The sequence below is a fragment of the Leptinotarsa decemlineata genome, unplaced genomic scaffold, assembly GCF_025532065.1.
Source record: "Leptinotarsa decemlineata unplaced genomic scaffold, Ldec_3_MD MMD2_tig00001719_RagTag_RagTag, whole genome shotgun sequence".
NCBI lineage: Eukaryota > Metazoa > Arthropoda > Insecta > Coleoptera > Chrysomelidae > Leptinotarsa > Leptinotarsa decemlineata.
Window position 1 is genome coordinate 2,974,489 of NW_027412569.1, and position 21,912 is coordinate 2,996,400.

Consider the following 21,912-nt stretch of genomic DNA (forward strand, 5'->3'; position numbering starts at 1 on the left):
CATAATCTCTTCTTATAAGGAAATATGTTAATTATGAATCATTCACATTTACGGAGGGATTATATTCACATAAGAATGCATATTTGGGTGTTTTAAGAAATGCACGTTTGTTTCAATGTGTCTGACGATGTTTTCTATTGAATATTAGGGGATCCATCGTCTGAAAAAATATGATTTCGAATATTATATGAATGAATGAAATATAGGAATGTAGGCTTTGAGACTGGCGTCAATGTTTTGGTTGGTTTCCGAGTTTTGTCGTGGTTTCAATCTACAAACGTTTCAACTACAACTGCGGCAGTCATCTTTAGTACCGAAGTTGAAGTACTCTTCTTAACGTATCAACTGAAACCGTACTGAGTGGACTGCCACTCAGCCCAGTAGTGGCGAATTTCTACATGGAAACATTCAATTCAAAGACACAGCCATACAAACTTCAGGAAAACAACTGAAGCACTGGTTGAGGTATGTAGGTGACAGGTCCGTTGTTTGAAGCCATGTGAAAGAAGAACTTCAGAACTTCCTAAATCATCTGAATAGCTTTCATCCAAAAATTCAGTTCGACATGTATAGAAAAAGAGCTCCAAATTACATTCCTTGATGTTTTAGTCATCAAGGAAGATAATCAACTTGGTCATGAGATGTACAGGAAGGATACACCCACAGATAGATATCCACATAATGGATCCAACCGTCATCCAAAACAGAAACGAACTGTCATTAGCACCCTAGTGAACAAAGCTTTAAGAATATGTGAAGAAAGGTACGTCGATGACAGAATGAAAAACCCTATGACAGAAAAGACATAATCCGCGTTACGCGTCTAAGGAAGAAGGGGAAGAACACCAGTGAAGAGCAACCCCAAGGCACTGTCTATCTGCCATACATATAAGGTATCGCTGACCGAGTCGGGAAAAGTCTGAATGCGAAGAAAATCAACACCAATCAAAAAATGAATAGAATATTTAATTTTTGTATGAGCTTGGGACAAATTTAAGAACCATATTGAATTTATGAGTTCGAAATTCAAATATACGAATACAAATTTCTACAAAAATGACTATTCATGTAATCATTTAGTGAAAGTTTGGATCATAAGGCATTTTCTAACGAAAATCCATTGTAATCTAGCTGATCCGTCGAACTTCGAACCGTCTTATAATTGGTGACAATTTGGATTCATTTCAAGCCAGGAATTCCAGTTTAACCTTTGATCAACACATTACTTACCTTGAAATATACTACCTGGGCTGACAAGTCTCGAGTGTAACACGGTAGATGACGCTAGTATTACTGCATTCACCACTTTTTCAGTCAGTACTTCAGTACTTTCAAAAGAAAGCTTTTGAAATTTCATGATATTCTACTTATATGTTCGGCGCTACATATGGGCACTAAAATTGGAACGATACAGAGAAGTCTATCATGGCCCCTGCGCAAGGATGACACGCAAAGTCGTGAAGCGTTCCACATTTTCTTCAACAAGTTCATTAGACATTCACCTATTTGATTGTGACTTTAATACTTTTATATTCAGACCGACAATCATATTCCCTAGTTACAGCGATAATCCCATAAACAATAAAATGCATTTGAATTCAGTACTGAGCAATCACACAAATGATACAATTATCTACATAGAAGGTTCTAAAATAAGTACTAGTGACTGACTTCATTCATCAACGTATTCTCCATCATTTCAGCGCTGCAATACCACTTTTGTAGAACGATTCATTTTTTTGCCTAAAAATAGGTTTCAGCAATAACCTTCTCTGTCGAGCAAAATTTCTTACCGGTTAGCATTTTCTTGAGGTCTGCGAACAGCCACTAGTCGCTGGGAGCGAAATCTGGCGAAAACGATGGATGTGAGTGGGTCTATTCCACCCTCCACCGCAACCCGCAAGGGTTTATTGTAGCTCACATCTATTCACACTCCACCACATGAACCCAGCTTATTAAGGAAGCCGATTATTTTGTATGGTGAGTGATCTTTCAGGTCAGACGGTAAGAGTACGGCTCTGCCGAACTCTAAAAACTTGCCCAGCGGGGCAGGTACAAAGTATGTGCTCTGCTATTTCATCATTTTCCAAACAGAGGCGACACACACTGCCTTCCGACAGTCCGAGTCTCTCCATATGACCTGGGCTGACGAGTCTCGAGTCTAACACGGTAGATGACGCTAGTATTACTGCATTTACCACTTTTTCAGTCAGTACTTCAGTACTTTCAAAAAAAGCTTTTGAAATTTCATGATATTCTACTTATATGTTCGGCGCTACATATGGGCACTAAAATTGGAACGATACAGAGAAGACTACCATGGCCTCTGCGCAAGGATGACACGCAAAGTCGTGAAGCGTTCTACATTTTTTGCAACAAGTTCATTAAACATTCACCTATTTGATTGTCACTTTGATACTTTTATATTCAGACCGACAATCATATTCCCTAGTTACAGTGATAATTCCATAAACAATAAAATGCATTTGAATTCAGTACTGAGCAATCACACAAATGATACAATTATCTACATAGAAGGTTCTAAAATAAGTACTAGTGGTACAGGTTGTGCATGCTTCATCTCACCAAAGAAACACCAAAGAAACGCACAAAATTCGGATTCAGAATAATTGCGCTGTCTATACAGCAGAAGCTATAGCTATGGAGAGAACTTTGCTGTGGACCGCTGAGGAAAATATCAAAAATGACGTAATGATAACGGACTCAAAATCGGTTCTTTGCTCATTATTGAATGACTTTCAGATAAATCTTGAACACGAACTGATATGCATCATTAGGAAAACTTTAAGAAGATTTTCGAATCACCATGTCAATATTACCTTCATCTGGACCAAAGGACATGCAGACATTAAAGGTAATTAAATAGCTGATAAAGCAGCTAAAGGTGCAACCTCTCTCAATGATGTCAACTATGTCTTAGCAATTGAAGATCAAATCAGTTATGTGAAAACTTTACAAAAAGAACAGTGGAAAAAAAGATGGCTGACTTTTGTTTATTCGAGCAGCAACCAGTATACACTCCTACATCCCTCACTACCTCACATTTCAAAATTCAGGATACCTAAATCCTACTCTTCTACCATCAGTAGATTGAAATTGAATCATAGTTGATTTCCTTCACACCTAGTCAAAATAGGCGTTACTGATAAATGTTCATGTGATAGAAACACAGCGGAGTTTCTCAGAGAGTTAATTTCACTGAACATACAATTTCCCATAGATATCGTGAACTTACTATCACTAGAAAAAAAAAATTACGTTGCTATTATTAAATCAATGAAAAAATGTAAATTAAAAATATAATATAGGGCAGTGTATGCCCATTTCAAATTTCTGTGGCGAATGGAATACAATTCCTCGTCAACATCATCATCATGTTGGCGAGGAATACAAGCAAGCAAGCAACTCATAAGTTTGTGAGTTATTGTCCTGAGAGTGGCACTACTTTTGTTAATTGTAGTGCTCACTGTTGACCAAAAACAGGAACGTCTTGATGATTCTGAGCAGTGTTTGGCCATGTTTTGAACATAACAAACCGTAATTTTTGCGCCGATATGTGACAATGACTGAAACATGGATCCATCTCTTGACTTCGTAATCAAAACGATCGACATCTGAGTGGATAGCAACTGGTGAACCTCGCGTCCGAATCGCCCGGAAACACAACAATCGGCTGCAAGGGTACTGGCCTCAATATTTTGGATTGTGCGTGGTGTAATATCAATCGACTATCTTGAGAAGGTAAATACCATCAACAATGAATATTATGTAACAAAATTGCAATGAAATTAACGCATATGGCAAAGAAATAAAAATGTTTTATCAAGACAACGCATCGTGTCACATGTCAATCAGAACAATGGCAAAACTAGGTATATGAATTGAATTCATAATTGTTGACACATCCACCGTATTCGCCAGATTTCTATCCCGGCGACTACTAGCTGGTCGCAGACCAGCTCTCCGTTAAGAAAATTTTCCCGAATGAAAAGGTTATTGCTGAAACTGAGCCTATTTTGAGGCAAAAGGTAAATCGTTCTACAAAAGTGGCACTGTAATGGCACAGCGGCGCTGGAATGATTTTGTGGCTTTTAATGGAGTCCCGGGACTTCGCAGCCCAGGATTAGATGCATTTCTGTGTATGATAAGAGTTATTTCTGATGTTGAATACACTGTGTCCAAGATAAGAATGAACGGCATCAGTGCTGCCGCAACGTCAATTCAAAAAGTACCGAAATGTACAATAAAATAGTACCCAAAATGTACTGCGCAAGACTAGGCATGGCACATGCGCATAAGTCATTTCAGACCAAATGCCAGTAATGCCAAACGTGTAATAATGTTATTCATTTAAATTCGGAAAATATATGGAGTAAAAAATTTGCTGGAAATTAAGAAATATTCCTTAAGAGAAAGATCATAATCAGAACATTTGATAAAAAGGTGTCTTTTTCCTTCTTCAAATTGCTCTTTCACGATTGCAAATGTGTTTTGTTTTAATTAGGTTTCTGTCACAATAGAATGAACAATACTAAAGACGTTTTCAAGTAGCTAGATTCGAGAATTTATTTTTATTTGTCCATATTCCTTTTTATTTTGACAAAACAATAAAACCAATTTCTCAAGGTGAAGTGTGAGGTTAGAAGTTGAAACTGCTGTTCTGCTGACTGACTGACAGATGACAGAACCACAGTTCACAGGCACAATACAGAACACAGGATTAAACAATGCAGAGTTATGATGATAGCTCACAATTTTAACACAAGTACGGTATTTGCTGATCTGGAACTTGAAACACGGAATTGCATTGTTGCCACACATATTATTGTTATTTTTTACTGTACTCGATGGGAGTCAACGTGAAAATGTAAAAAATTGGGATTATAGTAAATAGTACCGAATAGTCTACATATTGATCCGGGTAGTATCTTCGTATCAAAATCATGGAATAGTACCGAATGCGGTACAGTAGTACCTTAACGGCAGCACTGAACGGCATGTGAATATCGAAAACGGTAAGTGATACGGGGTAGATTGAATTAAAGAAAAGTAGCGCATTCATTTGCCTAATAATATGCCAATCAGAAGGTTTTGATTTTCCGAGTAGTTTCGGAGACATCCGAGAAAAACCGAAATTTGAGAATTTCGTTTTTATTTTCTCCTAGCTTTATTCTCAAAGGAAATGTAAATGTATGAATCGAATGAACTTTTTTGAAAACCACTCGAACAGTAAAAACTAGGCTCGATGACAAATTACCATGACAAGTAACGTATAATCCAGATGATGTAGAATAGACCTTGTGCAGGCTTGTCAAATGAGGTGTTGACAGTAAATAACGAATATATCGTGTATAGAATGTGTTGTGCAGTAAATAAACAAATAATTATGATTTGCGTGTTGCCAAATACTTCCTCTACAATTAGTTAAAACATGGAACTGAATGAAAGTGTTTATGTAGATTCCTAATCCTCTTCATTCAAAACGTAATTCTAATGGAGGACAGGAATAATTGAATTTTTTGTATGTTAGGGAAAAAGTGAAAGATATTTCTTCAGAAAAATGTACATTTCTGAAAAATGTCGTTTTTCATACCATTGAAATTATCACGTAATTTAATTTTTTTCAGACTGAATGAAAATGAATTCAAATGAAGAGTTATATACTTCTTAACATACTATCTGAAAATTACTTTCATGAATCAATGTGAGTTAGAATTCATAGTATTCCCAAATATTTTCCAATTGGAATTTAGTAGTCTCAAATACAAGTACAACATTCTTTCGTTATTTTTGTTGATGAAATTCAAGTATCAATATCACTGCCGCTAAAATGAATGTTTTGTGGAGATATTTTCTCAAGGACAAAACACAAGCACTACAGAAGAATTCTTAAGGCACTCTCAGAGCGGTGCCTGTGCGATAGTAGCGATTGACATTGAATTTGAATCACTGGAGGTTAAATCCATTCGGAAAAATGTTCTCAGGAAGTTTTCCCACATAAACGAAATTCCACGGATGAAAGAGTTTTCAAACAGTGAAGTTCGAGATGTACTGAGTTGAACCTCAAAACGATGAGCAGTTACAGTCCGTCGCGTATTTCTGATATACAGTGGGAATCTCAGTACCTGTTGGAGATACAGCTCAGGTTAAATTAGGAAAAAGTTGTGTTCTTTAAAGCTTATTTACATGCCGTTTAGAAACTTGAAGAATTTTCATGGCCTGCTGAGATATTTGGGAAAAACGAGAATTTGACAATATCAATTTTATTTTTTTCTGACTTTATTTGAGAAGATATCAAAAAACGAATAACACTTTTTCATTGGCACTTCCAAGGTACTACACGATGGTATTTTTAGTTTTTATATCCGACGTTTCGTTTTCAAAAAACCATCATCAACTTAATTTTTTTAAATAGCCCGAAAAAAAAGTACACCCTGTATCTGATTCCATTTTTTATTACGAATTCAACGATGTAACACATGCCATTGTTTTCTTTTTAGTTTAAGGGAAAATTGCATTTTTTCTATTTTTAAAATGTATTTTTAAGTAGGTTAATAATGATTTTTTTAAAGTAATGAAAACAACAAAGAAATTAACGCATTTTTTATTTAATTCAAAGGAGGTGTTCAAACAGGTTTCCGTTATTTTCCAAACATAAGTATGATCTTCTAACTGTAGAACTTAAAACATCACGTAACATCTCTGGTGTAATACTGTTAAATGCGACAGTTACACATTCTCGTAACTGCTGTTCAGTTTCAAAAGAATGTTGGTAAACCCGGTTTTTAACAAAACCCCATATGAAGAAGTCCAGAGGAGTTATGTCAGGGGATCGCGCTGGCCAAGACACTTCACTAAAGGTTCCAATCCACCTTCCAGGAAATCGCTGCGAAAGATACTCTCAAACTTGTCTAGAATTATGTGCAGGAGCACCGTCTTGTTGAAACCAACAGTTATTGACCTGTGCCAGAGGTAAATTATCTAAACAGTCTTCTACATAGTTTTGCAATAAATGATGGTATCGTTCGGCGGTCAAAGAATTATAGTAAAAAAACGGACCTAGTATTTTAGTTCCTAAAATTGCACACCACATATTAAACCCAAAACGTTCTTGATGTCTTGATATTTTCTTAACACGCGGATTTTGCTGAGGCCAGTAATGCGTATTGCGGCGGTTGAAGATACCATTATTAGTGACCATACTTTCGTCGGACCATATTATTTTTGAAGGGAAATTATAATCTTCTTTACACGCGCGTGTATACCATTCGCAAAAATTTCGGCGCCGTTCGAAATCCCCTGGCTTAAGTCCTTGGCAAATTCTAAATTTATAGGGGTGATATCTATTTTTACGCAAAATAAATTGAGCTGTGGATTTGGCTACTCCTACATTATTTTCGATTTGCCTAGTTGATATTTCAGGGTTCTCAACAACTGCTTGTAAAACATTATTTAGGGCTTCTGAAGATTCCTTTCTTCGAGATAAAACAGGCTTTTTAAATGAACCATATTCTTTTAAATTTCGAGCCAGCTCTAAGAAAATGGACTTACATGGCTGTTTTCTTTCTGGATATGTATTAAGATACATTGCTGCTGTATTTACAGTATTTTTGTGGCACAAAATGTAGCACGTTAGCATGTCAAACTTTTTTTCATGGCTATAATGCTCACCCGGCATATTCGACGATAATAACACAATATTATCTATTCAACAATAAACAATAATAACGACAACAGTAACAATAACTCTAAAAACAACAACTCGACAAACAGGCTAACAACAACGACAATTACTATTTTATCGTGTAATTAAATAATATTTGACAGGCTCGGTGACAGGTATTTACGTCAAAGCATTTGTTTGCAACGCCTACTTAAAGATTTTTTTAAAATAGAAAAAATGTAATTTTCCTTCAAACTAAAACGAAAACAATTGCATGTGATACATCGTTGAATTTGTAATAAAAGATGGAATCAGATACAGGGTGTACTTTTGTTTCGGGTCATATAAAAAAATAAAGTTGATGATGGTTTCTTGAAAACGAAACGTCGGATATAAAATCTAAAAATACCATCGTGTAGCACCTTGAAAGTGCCAATTGAAAAGTGTTATTTGTTTTTTGATATCTTTTCAAATAAAGTCAGAAAAAAATAAAATTGATATTGTCAAATTCTCGTTTTTCCCAAATATCTCAGCAGGCCATGAAAATTCTTCAAGTTTCTAAACGGCATGTAAATAAGCTTCAAAGAACACAACTTTTTCCTAATTTAACCTAAGCTGTATCTCCAACAGGTACTGAGATTCCCATGCTTAGGATCCTTATCTTGGACACACTGTATACTGCTCTTGATGGAATCAAATGTGCCAAGTCACTTGAACAATTTTCGTGAAAGTATCTATAGAAGAGAGATAAATCTCCAACCTTTCTTCGATATTCCAGGCTATCAAAGTTGCACGTTCGCTTCTCCAATAAGGCAGATGACTCTTTTCTGGATGGAATCCAGCAACTTCAGGGTATGTTTGGGGGCAGAGCTCTATATATGAGAACAATACTCCATAAAAGATCTGATCTGAGCTTTACAAAGCATCAAAAGTTGCTGCGTTGTGTACAGTTTTCTGGTTCGGTTCAGAACAGTGTTCCAAGCTTTTGAGAAGCAGCCTTTGCAATTCCAGCGACATGATTGTGCCAAGACATATTGGTGTCCATTTTAACCCCCAACAAATTGTCTCTGACATTATTATATCCGGTTCGGAGACATTTATCTTGTAGAAGAAAATTGATGCCTGGGGTTTTGTGGCATTGAATTGAACCTAGTTACTTCCACCCCAATTCGAAATCACTTCTAGATCTGTATATTCGTCAGTCTGTATATTCGCCCTTTCGTGCAATTTCCAATGAATAATAAAACTCTAGTGAAGCGATAATAGCATTCGGAACATAATTCCAAGAAGGATTATTCTGAAATATAAATGTTTTCATTGCGTTGAAATATACAGGAAAAAAATCCACAGCATTTTATCTTGAAAATATATCATTTCACGAGCTTTTTGAGTGGTCACATCTCTGAAAGTAGGCCGGAGCACCAAGTTTCGGCCTCAGGTTAGTGATCAGTGAATACATGTCTGATTTGAAACGTTTCAAAACTAGCGCAAGTCCCAATAACGATATTTAAAGGAGGTTGCTAACTATATCATTTCAATCATCCCGTTGGTTTCACAATAAATGTTAAAAATAGTTTTGATGTACTGTTTGGAACCTTTGGTGTAGTAATGAATATCAATGGAATTTTTTCTCAACACCAAACCATTATTTTAACACTTCAACACGAGTTTCGATCACCAAGTGTTCATCTTCAAGAGAAAGATCAAACAGTTCAATCTTCCTTTTGAAGATGATCAGTTGGTTCAAAATATTAATGAAAACAATAAACCATGCCTACTATATTTTGAATGGATGAGAACTTGATTTCGAAATTTTCAATGAACACTTCATTGGCTACTACTGGATTTCTATCCCAACACCAAACCGTTATTTTTAACACCTCGACACGTGATTCAATCAGCAAGTAGTCATTCTCAAGTGCAAGATCAAACTAAATCTACATACAATGTTGTTTTATTCATACCATAGATACCTCTGCTAGGTACCTGCATCTTGATTGTCTTGAAGAATTTAAAAATATTGCCTTTTCTACTGTCATGTGGATCTGATAACTAAAAATATTATTTCAACAACATGTTAGGAATCACTCGTTGAAAGGTAAGACCTCGTTAATCCTTAGCTCGCACAAGTTTCGACTTATGAGGGTTATCGTTCGTAGAGGTGCGATAGCTGCTTACCGGAAAAACATATTTTGAACAGATTTTTTTCAAACTATTAAGTATTGGCCCACCATACTCATTCATAAAATTTTAGTTGTGCTAAGTCTTATTTTGATAAATCTTTTATTCTGTTCATAATATTCATCTTGGTTTTCGCCCTTTCAAAAAGTCCAGATTTCGTTCATTCTTAACCCAAACTCTTTCTTCCTCATAATAACATCCACAATACCCCTCAAGAAACCATTACTGTCTGTTATTTCCTGTATTGTCACTTTTTTTTAAACCTCTCATATGTGAGAGGAAACGTCCAATCACGATGAACTAGAAAATTCAACCCAGCACGTTTGTGCTTATCATAGTCATCTTCATTTTCTCCAGGTTGGAAATGTTTTCCCTTACCCTTTCAACTGAGATTCGTCAGGAGAACGAATGGTTCATAACGTAAGGTATTTTGGTGGCGACATAAAGATCAATGACCTCTATGCCGCTCTGGCCTTGTGTACCCCTTCCTGACTGGGGTATTTGATGAACAAACTGTTCATTTTAACAGACGTCTTGGGGCCTTAATCAACCAAGCGACGGGGCCTTCTGAATCGAGTGGGGTCGTCTATAGTATAATCTACAGCTTCCCTAACTAATGGGTTATCACGAGTTTCCGCTGACTCGAAAACTCTCTGATTCCTCGACTGAATGGACTGCCGTATAGTTGAGAGCTTCAAATCTCTGCGGATGGCTTCATTTCGCACGAGCCATGGAACATTCACCAGCATCCTGAGAAGTTTGTTTTGCAACCTTTCCAAAATGGAGAGGTTTGACGGGGCGGTTTGTCCCCAAGCACCTGAAGTATACATGATGACAGGCTTGAACATCGTGTTGTATAGTAAAATCTTATTTTTAAGATCGAGTTTTGAATTTCTATTGACCAGAGGATAGAGTTTAGCTATCTTTATCTGCACTTTGCACTTGATATAATCAATGTGATTTGCCCAGGTGAGTCGGCGGTCTACCCAAAGACCTAGGCAGCACGTTTGTGCTGTCCACAGTGATGTGTACTGTTAGGAATACCAGTAAGTGCCTGTTTTTTTTCTAAATACATCCTATTCTAGCTTTTCACATTGACTCCTCATTACCAAAACGTCAAGAAATGAAAGTTTCATTTTCTGACTCATGCTTGAATATTATTGATGGAAGTCTGTTATTTGAAAAGGAAACAAATTCGTTTTTGGCTTTCTACTACTCCATCTTGATACAAAAAAAGATGAGGGAATCTTCTAAAGAAAGGAAGGAAGTAACCAATTTGAAAATAAGTAACTCTATACGTGTATGTGTAGATCATGCAAAGAAGTAACTTTCAGACACAAAATGTGTGTATTTCCTATAATGTTATCCAATTTGGTACTGAAGTGTCTTACGGCGAAACATCGATGTAAACCGGTGAGGATGACAATGTTACATGTAAGTGCAATTTGTTACCATTCATTTAAAGTAGAACTCATGTGAATGATATCTGATTTCTATTCCATAACGAATGTTTGAAATACAAACTGAGTAGAGAAAAGTATCTTCTGTATAATTCAGTGTTCATGTGGAAGTATTTGTTTCGAAAGATTTTTTTTCTTTCGTGTAATTTAATGTTTATATGAAAGTAGCTGTTTCAGGAGGACTTTCTTTCAGTTTGTGCCTGAAAGTTACTTTGCATGATCTACACATCCATGTATAGAGTTACTTATTTTCAAATTGATTACTTCCTTCCTTTCTTTGGAAGATTCCCTCATCTTTTTTTTTGTATCAAGATGGAGTAGTAGAAAGCGAAAAACTTTCTTCCCCAAAAATTATTCACTCCTAAAAATATAACCCCTTCAATTGAAACAAATTCCTCAATAAAATTATCTAAAGGAATATTTTGTTCAGGCCAGTCTCAAGTCCCTACATTGTAGGTTAATGGAGTGACACCTATCAGTAAATAACTACTCCTCTGGCTGATACCACGAAGGGCGTTGGATTATATCCGACAGGTGTCAGTGCAGGATTATTTACTGAAGTTATTTCTGCATATGTTGTTGGCGATACAACTGCCGCAATAGATTTTCACTCATTGAAACATACTTGCACTGGTTTCGGGCTGTTTGGCCACTCGTCAGTGAAAGGTGATGTCTATCATCAACATAAAGTCGATGATTTCCGATAATTGAAAAAAATCGAATTCCTTCAGAGTATTATTTCTTGAACTAGGCTGAAGCGGACAACAAACAACATATTTGTTATCGCCCTATCTGCATGTGAACGAGGTACACATCCGCATATCCGAAATTTTCCCAATTGCACGTATAAGGAAAAAACTTCACATATAGTCAGTGTGCAAACTTGAAGACTGGCTATAAATCAAATTATCTAAAGGAACAATTTGTTTCTTCAGATACACTGTAGGTTAATGGGCTGACACTTATCAGAAAACAACTACTCCCGTGGCTAATACCACGAAGGGCGTTGAATTATATCCGACGTGTAAATATCCGATATGTAAAGTTCTCAATATCAGATTTTTTGTTATAGAATATCGCAAAAACATCATTCACATACCTCAGTCATATCCTCACGAAATTCTTTGACGTTTCTTTGGTTTCCATTTTGAATCAGCTCATGAAATGGTTAGCCAGGTAGGGGCCAGGGGTTTACCCATAGCCTCCTGTTTTTCATAAAAGCAACCTACTACCTAGAAACGGTTTTGTTTTATACACACATTAGTGGGAGAAACGAATTCATCAATTTTGTTATCACTGAAATTATTTTTCTCCACTAATTTTCTGAGGTATTGTCAGGTCTGTGGAATTGGGTACCAGAAAATAAAGAACTCACATCAAATGAAATTGAAATCCCACCTTCTTGCAGAACGATGTTTTTCGTATGTTGTATGAACTCTAAGGAGTTTTTGATACTAAAACCTGGTTGGAAACTTGTAAGTTCCGTTCCAGTTGAGGGGTGAGTAAGTTGTCGCATTTCTTGAAGGTGTCTTTTACTTGGGCAATCATCTTTGGTAACAGGTTCCTGGATAATTTCGCATACGGTTTTGCAACAAAACCATTCCACAGATTTCAGTTCATTAAGATTATTTAGACAAGATAACAACAACAGGCATTTAGACGGCTATGAAAACTCAGAAATGAGTCGACATAATAATATTATGAAGTGGTTTGAAACTCTGGCCATTGAACAAGCCCACAAGAAGCCCCGAATCTGGTTAAGATACGTGGACGCCACCTTCATGATATGGAACCATGGAAATGCAGAACTATACACTTTCCTGAAGCACATCAACAACGTAAGTCCTTCCATCACTTTCACAATGGAGAAGGAAGTACACAACGAATTGCCATTCTTAGACGTATTGGTGAAGAGGACCGAGACCAAATGGGAAACATCTTCATATCGAAAACCCACTCACAAGGGACAGTATCTGAATCAGAAATCCAACCACCATCAATCGACTAAGAGAGGATTCATCAAGAATCTACTAGATCATGCTTTCGCGTTCTAAAATACAAAGGAAGGTCTCGAAAAGGAACTAGGCATCATCAAAAATGACCTTCAACGGAATGGTTACTTCAAAGTGATGGTGGAACAGGCTTTAGCTGGAAGACAGCAAGAGCTCCACAAGGACGAGAAGCCGCCACAGCCAATACTTGTATTTCCCTACATCAGAGGATTGTCGGATAGGATAAGAAGGATTGGGTCCAAGTATAACATCAGAACCTGCTTCAGATCTGGGAACACTATCCGTGGCAGTCTCACGAAAATCAGGCCACCAAATGCGGAATGCGATTCCAAGAAATGCACTTACCGGATACCCTGCGAGTGCGGAGAATCATACATCGCTGAAACTAAGAGGTCATCTGAAGTTCGCATTGCCGAGCACAAAAAACACACACAGCAAGGAAAAACCAGCAAATCCGGAAGAGCAGAGCATGTTTGGCTCAACTTTATATCAAGTGGGCTCAAGCTGAAATCATCCACAAGGAGGATTCCAAGAATTGCATTCACCGGATACCCTGCGAGTGCGGAGAATCATACATCGGTGAAACTAAGAGACCATTGAACGTTCGCATTGCTGAGCACAAGAAACACACACAGCGAGGAGAAACCAGCAAATCCGGAATATCAGAGCATGTTTGGACTCATCAACACAACATCAAGTGGGCTCAAGCTGAAATCATCCACAAAAAGGAACACTGGTTGCGTATATGTTGTCCAACAACGCATTTGGTCAAGCTAGCGCCAAAACCAATGAAGCGGAAAGAGGGAAGAGGGGATAGGTGAAAGCACTCGAATGACCTATAAATAGTCAGATCTCGGAGGAATAAGTCCAGTTATCACACGAAGACGATTGTGCATACTGACAATCGAAACGTTATGACATAACTTGGTTTGAAATCTTTCAATTTTTATTATTTTTTCATTTTTTGTTGATAATAATTTAAATTTTTTAATTTTTCAATTTTATCAGCTTTTATTAATATTTCTATTTTTATTTGTTTGTTTGTTATTGTGTTATTTCTTTGTAATTGCAGTTTTTTTTAATAAAATTGTTATTTTTGGTTAATTTTTTTGATATCAAATCAATTTATATTATATTAGACAATGGAAGTCTGAACTGATGAAATACTCGAAGGAATGAGTCCAGTTATCACCATAAGACGATTGTAGATACTAACAATCAAAACGTCATGAAGTAACTTGGTTTGGAATGTTTTGATTTTATATTTTTGATTTTCATTTCTTGTTAATGATTTCTTATTTTTTTTCAGCTTGTGATAATATTTATTTTTTTTTGTTGCTTGTATATCATTTCATTGTGATTTTAGTTTTTGCTTGATACATTTTTTTGTCCGATAATCTTTTAATTTTTTTTTATTTAATTTTCTTACAGATTCTTCATATTAGACAATAGATGTCCGAACTGATGATATAATATTATGTATAAACGATGGCGGACCAATAGCTAATAGTTTACTTTATAGCTTGTTGAAATAATATTTTTAGTTATCAGATTTACCTGACCAGTGGATTAGGTAACAATGTGAAATTAATTTCAAGACAATAAGACGCAGTTACCTAGCAGATGTATCTATGATATGAATGAAAACAACATTTTTTATAGATTTGGTTTAATCTTCCTCTTGAAATTGATCACTTGGTGATTGAAATACGTGTCGATGTGTGTAAAATAACCGTTTAGCGTACGTATAGAACTCCAGATTTATTCATTACTACACCAAAGGTTCCAAACTTCAGAATTCTGACCATTCATTGTCAGTTCATAATGTAGTCTATATCAATATTGAGTTTTTCTATAAACCTTAAAGTCACATTTAGTTTATCTGTGATTGTTTTATTTTTGAACTCCTCATTTGACAAAGCCTGTTATTATTCTCACACTTGATCCCATTTTTACTCTTCTTTATCTTTGTTGTAAGTAATGGTAAGCGTCATCGTCCTAGCACCTGCAACTGTCTCACATCCTGTCTGGATACTTCCGAATCACCTGAGTAAGTCAGAGACTTACGTGTTTGCTGTTAGTGTTAGGAGGAGTATAACCATGTGCTTATTGTTCTGTATTGTGTTTGCATGATCTCTCGACTCACAACTTGCATTATGAATGAAGTAGAATAGGTTTTATTAGAGATAAGGAAAATTAGATATAAAAGTACGAATTTTTTTAATTTCCGAGGAAAAAAATAATAATAACTTTTTCATCTCAATTTCAAATCATCATTCTCCGGGTTCAACTGAGAACAGTTTCAAAGCGATGATCAGTACTGATCATGTTCGTCGGTCGAATTAATTGTCTCCACATCATCATCATGCATTTGAGAGGATATGCAGCATTGTGTTGTTGCTCTCTGTGCATAAAAAAAATGTTGAAAAGACGGAAGAAGAAACGATGCATTTGGAGATATTTATTTTTCATACCTGAAACGGTCAATTGAATGTTTCCTTATTCAAATTTGCTGAAAGATCACCTCCAAAACCAATTAGCTCCATTGTATTTTCTTGTCATAGTATGATATGAAAATACTCCCACGCTGTATACCACTCTGTTGAAAAAAAAGGGGAATTCTCATTCTCCTCAAATAACATCTATTTATTCATAAATTTCTATTATGTCCCATTCGAAGTCGTTCTTACCAGATATAATTCATTTATGCCAGCATGGTCAGTCGGTAGCCAAGCGGTTCGGCGTGGGTGCTTTGTTCACTCACTCGAATTGACTGCCGTGTTGGTCGATGGTTCAAGCCCTAGTCTGAACGATCGATCTTCACTTACTACCGTCCAACCCGTGTTAGGAATCACACGTTAAAAGGTAAGACCTCGTTAATCCTTAGCTCGCACAAGTTTCGACTTCTGAGGGTTGCCGTTCGTAGGGGTGCGACAGCTGGTTAACGGAAAAACAGATTTTAAACAGATTTTTAAACAGATTTGTGCCTAGAAGTAGTGACGATACCCACTTTTTGGTTTTTTATCTCCTCAATCGTCGCAAAACGCTGTCTTTTCATGGGTCTCTTCAATCTTGGAAGCAGAAAATAGGCTCAGGGGGGCAAATCTGGTGGATACGATATCTGAGACATGATTACAGTGTTGTCATGAAATGGAGGCAAAGAACTCCACAATCAGATAATTAGGGATAAACTGCTTGCCAATCTCAACGGGCCTAGATCCTTCTGGTCGGCAACCAAAGCTGTTAATCGAAACTTTACGGAATCCACAACTCCAACACAAAGACGGGCTGATGGTTCAACTGCAAGAGCCGTAGAAAAATCTATCAGCTGAACAATTTGCCTTCACTCGACAGTCGATTTTCTAGGAAAGGCACCAGCCACTAAAATCCACAATACCGGAAGTAACTTAATGACGTCTAGTCAGGCGACTTTTAAATCAGCTCAATATCAACAAGGCGTCTGGTTCTGATGAAGTACCCGTCATCATACTTAGGAAGTACGCAAATGAATTCGAACCAGTATTTTGCACTTTTCAACCTGTCTTATGAGGAAGGTGTTCTCCTTCTTGTTGGAAGATTGCTCACATTCAACCCATTCCCAAGAATGGCAAGGACAACCTTCCAAATAACTATAGACCAGTCGCTTTGCTATCAGTGATATCAAGAATCATGGAGAAAGTCGTAAACCACTATATCCTTGAATATTTGGAAGGCTTCGACATCTTGAGCGAACACCAACAAGATGGCTTTCGAAAACGAAGACCAACAGGCGATATTATATCGTAAGTCACCCATATTTCAGATAACGCAATCGAGAAACATGAAGTGTGAAAAGCTTCTGCTCTTGGTATTTCTAAGACTTTTAACCATGTTTGGCATGAGGGTTTGCTCACCAAACTTCAATGCTATGGCTTGTTGGATCATTTTTGTGATGGCTCTCCAGCTTCCTGAAAAAATTTTCCCTGCAAGTGGCAGTACTTTTACCGTCAATTCTGGTGTTCTCCAGGGATCTATTTTATCTCTCATTCTCTTTTTATTGTATATCAACAATTTATTGGTAAACAAAGGAATCTGATATACTGTTCTGCTGACGACAGTACATTTATCTCGTCATTTCATTTCGATTCTAGGACATTGGCTGCGGATGCACATCTTCACCGGTACCTGGAGATTGCATATCTTGATATGGATCTAGAAGTGATTTTGAATTGTAGTGGAAGTAATCAGGTTCAATTCATTGCAACGAAAATCCAGACATTGGTTTCGTCCAAAAAGGTGAACGTCTCCGAACCGGATATAATAATGTCAGAACAGACCATTCCGATTTCTGCTTCGAAAATTGTACACACGTCAGAAAATTTTGATGCTTTATAAAGATCAGATCAAACATTCTTTGCAGTATTGTTCACATATATGGAGCTCCGCTCCTAAGCATATCGTGAAGCACCTTGATTCCATCCAAAATAGAGTCATCTGCCTGATTGGAATCACGAACATCATTTGCAGCCTTGATAGTCTGGAACATCGAAGAAAGGTTGGAGAATTGTCTCTCTTTCTTAGATACTTTCTGGAGTTTTGTTCCCATGTATGGAGCTCCGTCCCTAGGCATACCCCAAAGCTGTTGGATTCCATCTAGGAAAGAGCCATTCGCCTGATTGAAGACGTGAACATCACTTGCAACTTCGATAGTCTGGAACGTCGAAGAGCGATACATATAGAAAATACGCGAAGAAATATGGCTGCTCACAGCATACCTCGAATTTCACTATTTGAGAACTCTTCCATTTGGAGAACTGCGTTTATGTGGAATAACCTCTCTGAGAAAGTTTTTCCAAATGGATTTCCAGCAGTTCAAATCCACCGCTTTCAGGGCGCCTCAAGAATTTTTCCTTTAGTGCTTGTGTTTTGTCTTCGAAAAAATGAATTGCTTTTCCACTATACTGGTACTCCTTATTGACCGTTCGACTTCTGATGCACAACGACACGGTAGTTGAATAAAACAGTGAGCAAAATTTCGACATTTGATAGAATTTGGCGTGCTTGTTTTGTCTTGGCTTTCCAGAGTTCATCATCGATATCATTACCATATACCCATGATCCATCACCAGTTATGACCCCTCCAAGCAAATCTGGATCACGGTTGAGGTCATCCAGCATTTAGTCATGCGTCGGTTTTTTGGTCAAAATTCAGTAATTTTGGAACGAACTTTGCTGCCACATGATTCATGCCCAAAATTTCCGAAAAGATTGTATCGCATGAGCTGACCGATATGCAGATATTTTCACCAGCTTCTCCAATAGTGAATCAATGATTCTCCATGACTATTGTTTCCACTTTCTCAAAATTTTCATCGGTTGTTGATGTGCTGGGGTACCAAGGTGAGCGTCATTCACGTCTTCTCAACCCTCTGTGAAAAGCTTGTATAATATGTGAATATTTTTTCTGACTCGGAGTACAATTAACGTATGCCACTGTCAACATTTTGAATGTTTCTGATCACCTACTTCCATTTTTCAAAAAAAATTTGATGAAAATTCTCTGATCGGTAGCAGAAAATCACCGTACACGAAAAACTTTTATGCTTCTCACCAACAAACTCAACATGCTAAACAGCTCAAACTGTAAACATTAGTTCAGGAAGAGTGTACCAATTAAAAAAAACACCTTATTTTTTCAACAGCCCACTATATCGTTCTTTTTATTCAATTCTAAAACATATTGCGTCGAAAATTCTATATAAAATCGACCATTTCAACGTTGTCAAAGTTAATTCGTAACTCAGTAAGCTGAAGACGTTTCCTTTGTAACATAATCTAATATTGAAACAATCGAGTCGTTCTTATATGAACGGAAGTCTGACTCTATTAAGTTAGTTTGCTACCGAGAAATCGCCTGAACTTCGAGCTTTGTCCCAATATATTACTTCACTATTGAGCTAGCTCTTTTATTGCCCTTTCTTAAGGGAATGAAATCAGTGAAGGTCAAGGAAAACATATTGCATTGTACAAGAGCACAGATTGGATTAAGATAGGAACTAAACTCGATGAAGAAATTTTGATAATTTTCCACATATTCAGCTTTGAATGAAGTTGAATATTGCTATCAATATGAGTGTTAAAAGTAAAGGCGGTTCGATGTGGGTGCTTTGTTCACTCACTGGAATTGACTGCCGTATTGGTCGGTGGTTCAAGCCCTAGTCTTAACGATGGATTTTCACTTGCTATCGTCCAACTCGTGTTAGGAATCACACGGTAAAAGGTGAGACCTCGTTAATCCTTAGCTCGCATAAGTTTCGACTTATGAGGGTTGTCATTCGATGGGGTACGACAGCTGGTTAATGGAAAATCAGATTTTAAACAGATTAAACAAATTTTGTGGGTGAAAAAGTTTGCGAATCAAGCGTAGCGAGTTGAACATTATAAAACTTTCTTGTAACACAAATATCATACAAAGGTTTTTCTACAACTGTCCTGTTTTCATAATGAAATAGATAAATTCAATATTCCTATAAAAACTCATTCTGACATCTCTTGTCAATTAACTATTTTCATTTTATCGCATTTCCTGTGAAGTTGCCGTATCAGGTGACGCCAAATCACCTAGTTACCAACAAACAGTATTACTTACAGCTCACGCGTTTTATTCAAAGTCATATTTGAAGTTCTTGATGATGGCTGCAAAAATATTTTCATTTGAATTGTTACCAAAAATATCGGCTCCGCAGTACGACATCGCATATTCTAATTTTCTTAACTGGTGTAGACTTAAAAACGTCGAAGGAAATTTCAGAAGAACCGTCTCCTCAGTCTAATTATAAGAGAAATAAAAAATATGGAACTCGTCAACTTTGGAGCAAGTTTTCAATGATAGTCGAGTGCGCTCGTTAAAAATGGTGTTAACATAAACAAATATTTCAAAGTAAAGCTGAAAAATGAAAGTTTTCAGCACAAAAAATCACAAACTCCTACGTATGAACAAGTCCGGAGATTTATAAATGAGGCGTCAGATGAAAAAAAATTGATGATAAAAGCTGCTACTATTTTCGGAATATATAGAGCCTGTGGGCATGATGAGCTGTACTATTTATCAATAGACTACATTAAATTGATGGATTCCAAATTCCAAATACAAAAACAAAAATAGTTCGTTGTTTTTGGAAAAAACATTGACTATATTAATAGTTACCAAACAGTTATTTTATCACCTCAAACTTATTCGATCTTTCCCTTGAAGATGATCACTTGGTGATTGAAACACACGTGTCGAGTTGTTGAAATAACGGTTTGGTGTTGGGAAAAAACTCCAGTAATATTAATTACTACACCAAAGGTTCCAAACAGTGCATCATAAGTATTTTAATGAATCCGTTGCATTATGCCCTTCTGTCATCAGTTATCAACGTTTTCTTCCGAAATACTCAGATTATAAATGCAGTGTCTACCCAGTTGGTATAAACCCGTTCGAGAAAATGCCCTCTATCATTGCTGAGTTTCTGAACCTTCCGGAACCAAAGAAATATACAGGTCACTGTTTCTGAAGGTCTTCTGTTTCTTTGCTAGCAGAAGCAGGAGCAAATATAACGGATATTAAGAAGCACGGAGAATGGAAGTCTACAACAGTAGCATGGATCAATCTATTTTTCATTAAAAGACTATTTCTGAAAGAATAATCCCAACAGCTAGCTCCAGCGTTAGTTACAGTATTTTCCTCTTCACTTCAACAATTAAATGTTAATGCCTATGAAATTGTCACTAGTTCAAATATATTACAAGCCTCTTCAATATAGTATTATTATCAGCAGTTGTTTCAATTGTAATTTTCATATTGATGTTCATAAATAATAATAATAATAATATAATTAATGCAAATAATACATTTGTAACAGAATTCAATTGTATCTATATCTATTGTTAATTGTACAACTTTTTTGAAAATTGAGTAATTATATTTTGTTTATTGCTATTTGGTCGAAAAAAATCGTGTTAAAAATACTTTTCAAGGCTAGGGTTGAAAATAAAAAATAATTTCAACGAGCTACCTGGTAAACATCATCTTTTCATACTTTCAACAACCATTAAAAATGTCACTTTTGATGACAGTTGCTCAAATAATTATTTAACAGTGAGACAAACCGGACAGCGAATGTAAACTTTCACGGCAGTAGATACAGCTTGTCAAATATAGGCAAAGCTTTCTGAATTCCGTTATGGTCCCGCCCACTACATGTGCGTTCATTAGAAGACTGTGAGAGCGAGAGAGAGAGAGAGAGTGAAAGAGAAAGAATTATCAAGTCTCTTCCTAGATTTAACAAGCTATAACTGTATAGCTGTATGATTTTTGAACGGAATTTTTCAACGCGATCTGCAGGTTTTTATGCCTGACATTTCGTCTACTATTGCGGTATCGGGTGGAGGGCTCGAGTTGGTGCTAAAGTTGTTGTTACCATTGTTTCCAGCGCAGAAACTACAATACTGGTATTCGAATCTGGTTTTATATCATTATTGGTATTCTCTTAATTGGTCGGTCGGTAGCCAAGCGGTTCGGCGTGGGTGATTTGTTCACTCACCCGAATTG

At 36.6% G+C, this 21,912-nt stretch overlaps 1 protein-coding gene and 2 non-coding genes across 3 annotated transcripts in view; all 3 read left to right on the forward strand.

The window, feature by feature from the left end:
- The window catches only part of Nmdar2 (glutamate ionotropic receptor NMDA type subunit 2), a 521,025-nt gene that overhangs the window by 484,354 nt on the left and 14,759 nt on the right, over positions 1–21,912 (forward strand). Inside the window, 1 exon segment of the mRNA XM_074176310.1 lies at positions 15,326–15,387. Within this exon segment, the coding sequence (XP_074032411.1) occupies positions 15,326–15,387 (62 nt within the window).
- LOC111502422 (U6 spliceosomal RNA) lies at positions 1,370–1,477 on the forward strand. Its single transcript, XR_002721730.1, has one exon. It is a non-coding gene; the product is annotated as a U6 spliceosomal RNA (small nuclear RNA).
- LOC111502418 (U6 spliceosomal RNA) lies at positions 2,264–2,371 on the forward strand. The gene has a single exon (XR_002721728.1). It is a non-coding gene; the product is annotated as a U6 spliceosomal RNA (small nuclear RNA).